At 37.3% G+C, this 1,513-nt stretch overlaps 1 protein-coding gene across 1 annotated transcript in view; it reads right to left on the bottom strand.

Annotated features, from left to right (window-relative positions):
• The window catches only part of LOC119587799 (conserved oligomeric Golgi complex subunit 6-like), a gene marked incomplete at its 5' end in the record, with an annotated part of 13,578 nt that overhangs the window by 8,693 nt on the left and 3,372 nt on the right, over positions 1-1,513 (bottom strand). Inside the window, 3 exon segments of the mRNA XM_037936497.1 lie at positions 92-214; positions 792-1,012; positions 1,239-1,408. Coding sequence (XP_037792425.1) covers positions 92-214; positions 792-1,012; positions 1,239-1,408 — 514 coding nt within the window.

Genomic DNA, 1,513 nt, shown 5'->3' with positions numbered 1-1,513 from the left:
GCATATATACATATTCAAACCACTGTGGTCTGAATTGCATTGTGGGTTATCATTCTTTCAGTGCTTTTCTGACCAAACCAACTTTCTTTACCTCTCAGCATGAGATTAGATATGCATGCATGGCTGCCCTGTGAGTCACTGTGGTTATCTACTTTGGCATTAGTCCCATATATGGAAAAGGCCAGAGGATCCCCCACAACGTCTCTCATTATTTCTGAAACACTCAATCAAAAGGTCTGGTAATTTCTACTGAGCATTCCTTTAGACAACAATTTCTACTGCAAACAATTGTATTCCTGTCAACTAGGTAAGTTTACTTCTAATTCACTGTAAGAAATCTAATTTAATATCATTCTTATATATTAATCCTATTAACAAAACACTGTAGTAGCAAGCCAAAATTAATAAAATAATCTAAATAGAATGAATAAAGGAAATATCCCTTTTGGCAGTTATAATGATTCAATACAATCAATTCTATTTTTATGTTTAGTATGGCTATCAATTAGTATTCCCTATTACAGTTTTATAGCAACTTAGTAATACTGTTATTACAACAGCTTTTCCTAAGACTGTGATGCAGGCAATATTAATGATTTAGATAGCAACAGATGCAGATCCTGCATACTACTGTTCCAATCTTTAGCCAACTCATTTCTTAGTTTTTACTACTTTTATCACAATGGCTGTTTACTTAACTAGCCAACTACTTTCAGCACTTCCACCTATAGTTTTAAATACTACTCCTTTGAATAATGTTAACAAATATCAAAAGAGCAAAAAATACCCACCAATATTAGAGCACTTAGCAAAGAGGGTCTGAGCTGCCTCCCTCTCCGATGGCAGTGCTTGATGAACCCAAGCCAGCATGTCTCCCACATATCTTAGGGGGTCGTGGGCCTGAAGTTCAATTGGCCTTGGAGCTCCTCCTGGACCTCCAATGGTTAGGGCATCAAGAAAGCCACGAACCAGCCACCCTCTCCTCACGACCACCCATTCTTCCACAACAAGACTGTTAAGAAGTTCGCACTTAGAGTGTGTATCTGGCTTGTCTCTTACACAAAAGGAATGATTTTCAGTATTTTCATATACCATAGGAGATTTATTTTCTGTGTGTATAAACCAAACCTACAAAAATCTAGAATCTAAATAGAGAAAAAAAAGTATAAATCCACACACTTCAAACTATAATATTCTACAGGATCATAACAGAAAACTGAAAGATAATCTAGACTAACTTGAAAAGCACAGGCCTTTCTTGTAGTGCTGCCAATGCCTGGGTGAGGAGTGGGGATGGGTCAGGGGAACGGCACTGACTCTGGCACCAGCGATATAGTCTCTCTAAACCTGCCTCACGACATACATTCATCTGCTCCATGACATCCAAGGCAGTCTTCTGGTGTCCAGTCTGTAATTATGGTTATACACTTTTTCATTAGCATAGTATAATGGTTATACTTAAAAGTTATGGTTATCTGTGATTGTTAGTCTGGATCATTTTCAGTCTAATAAT

Source organism: Penaeus monodon, chromosome 23 (genome assembly GCF_015228065.2).
Source record: "Penaeus monodon isolate SGIC_2016 chromosome 23, NSTDA_Pmon_1, whole genome shotgun sequence".
Taxonomy (NCBI): domain Eukaryota; kingdom Metazoa; phylum Arthropoda; class Malacostraca; order Decapoda; family Penaeidae; genus Penaeus; species Penaeus monodon.
This window is presented reverse-complemented; position numbering and strand designations above follow the sequence as displayed.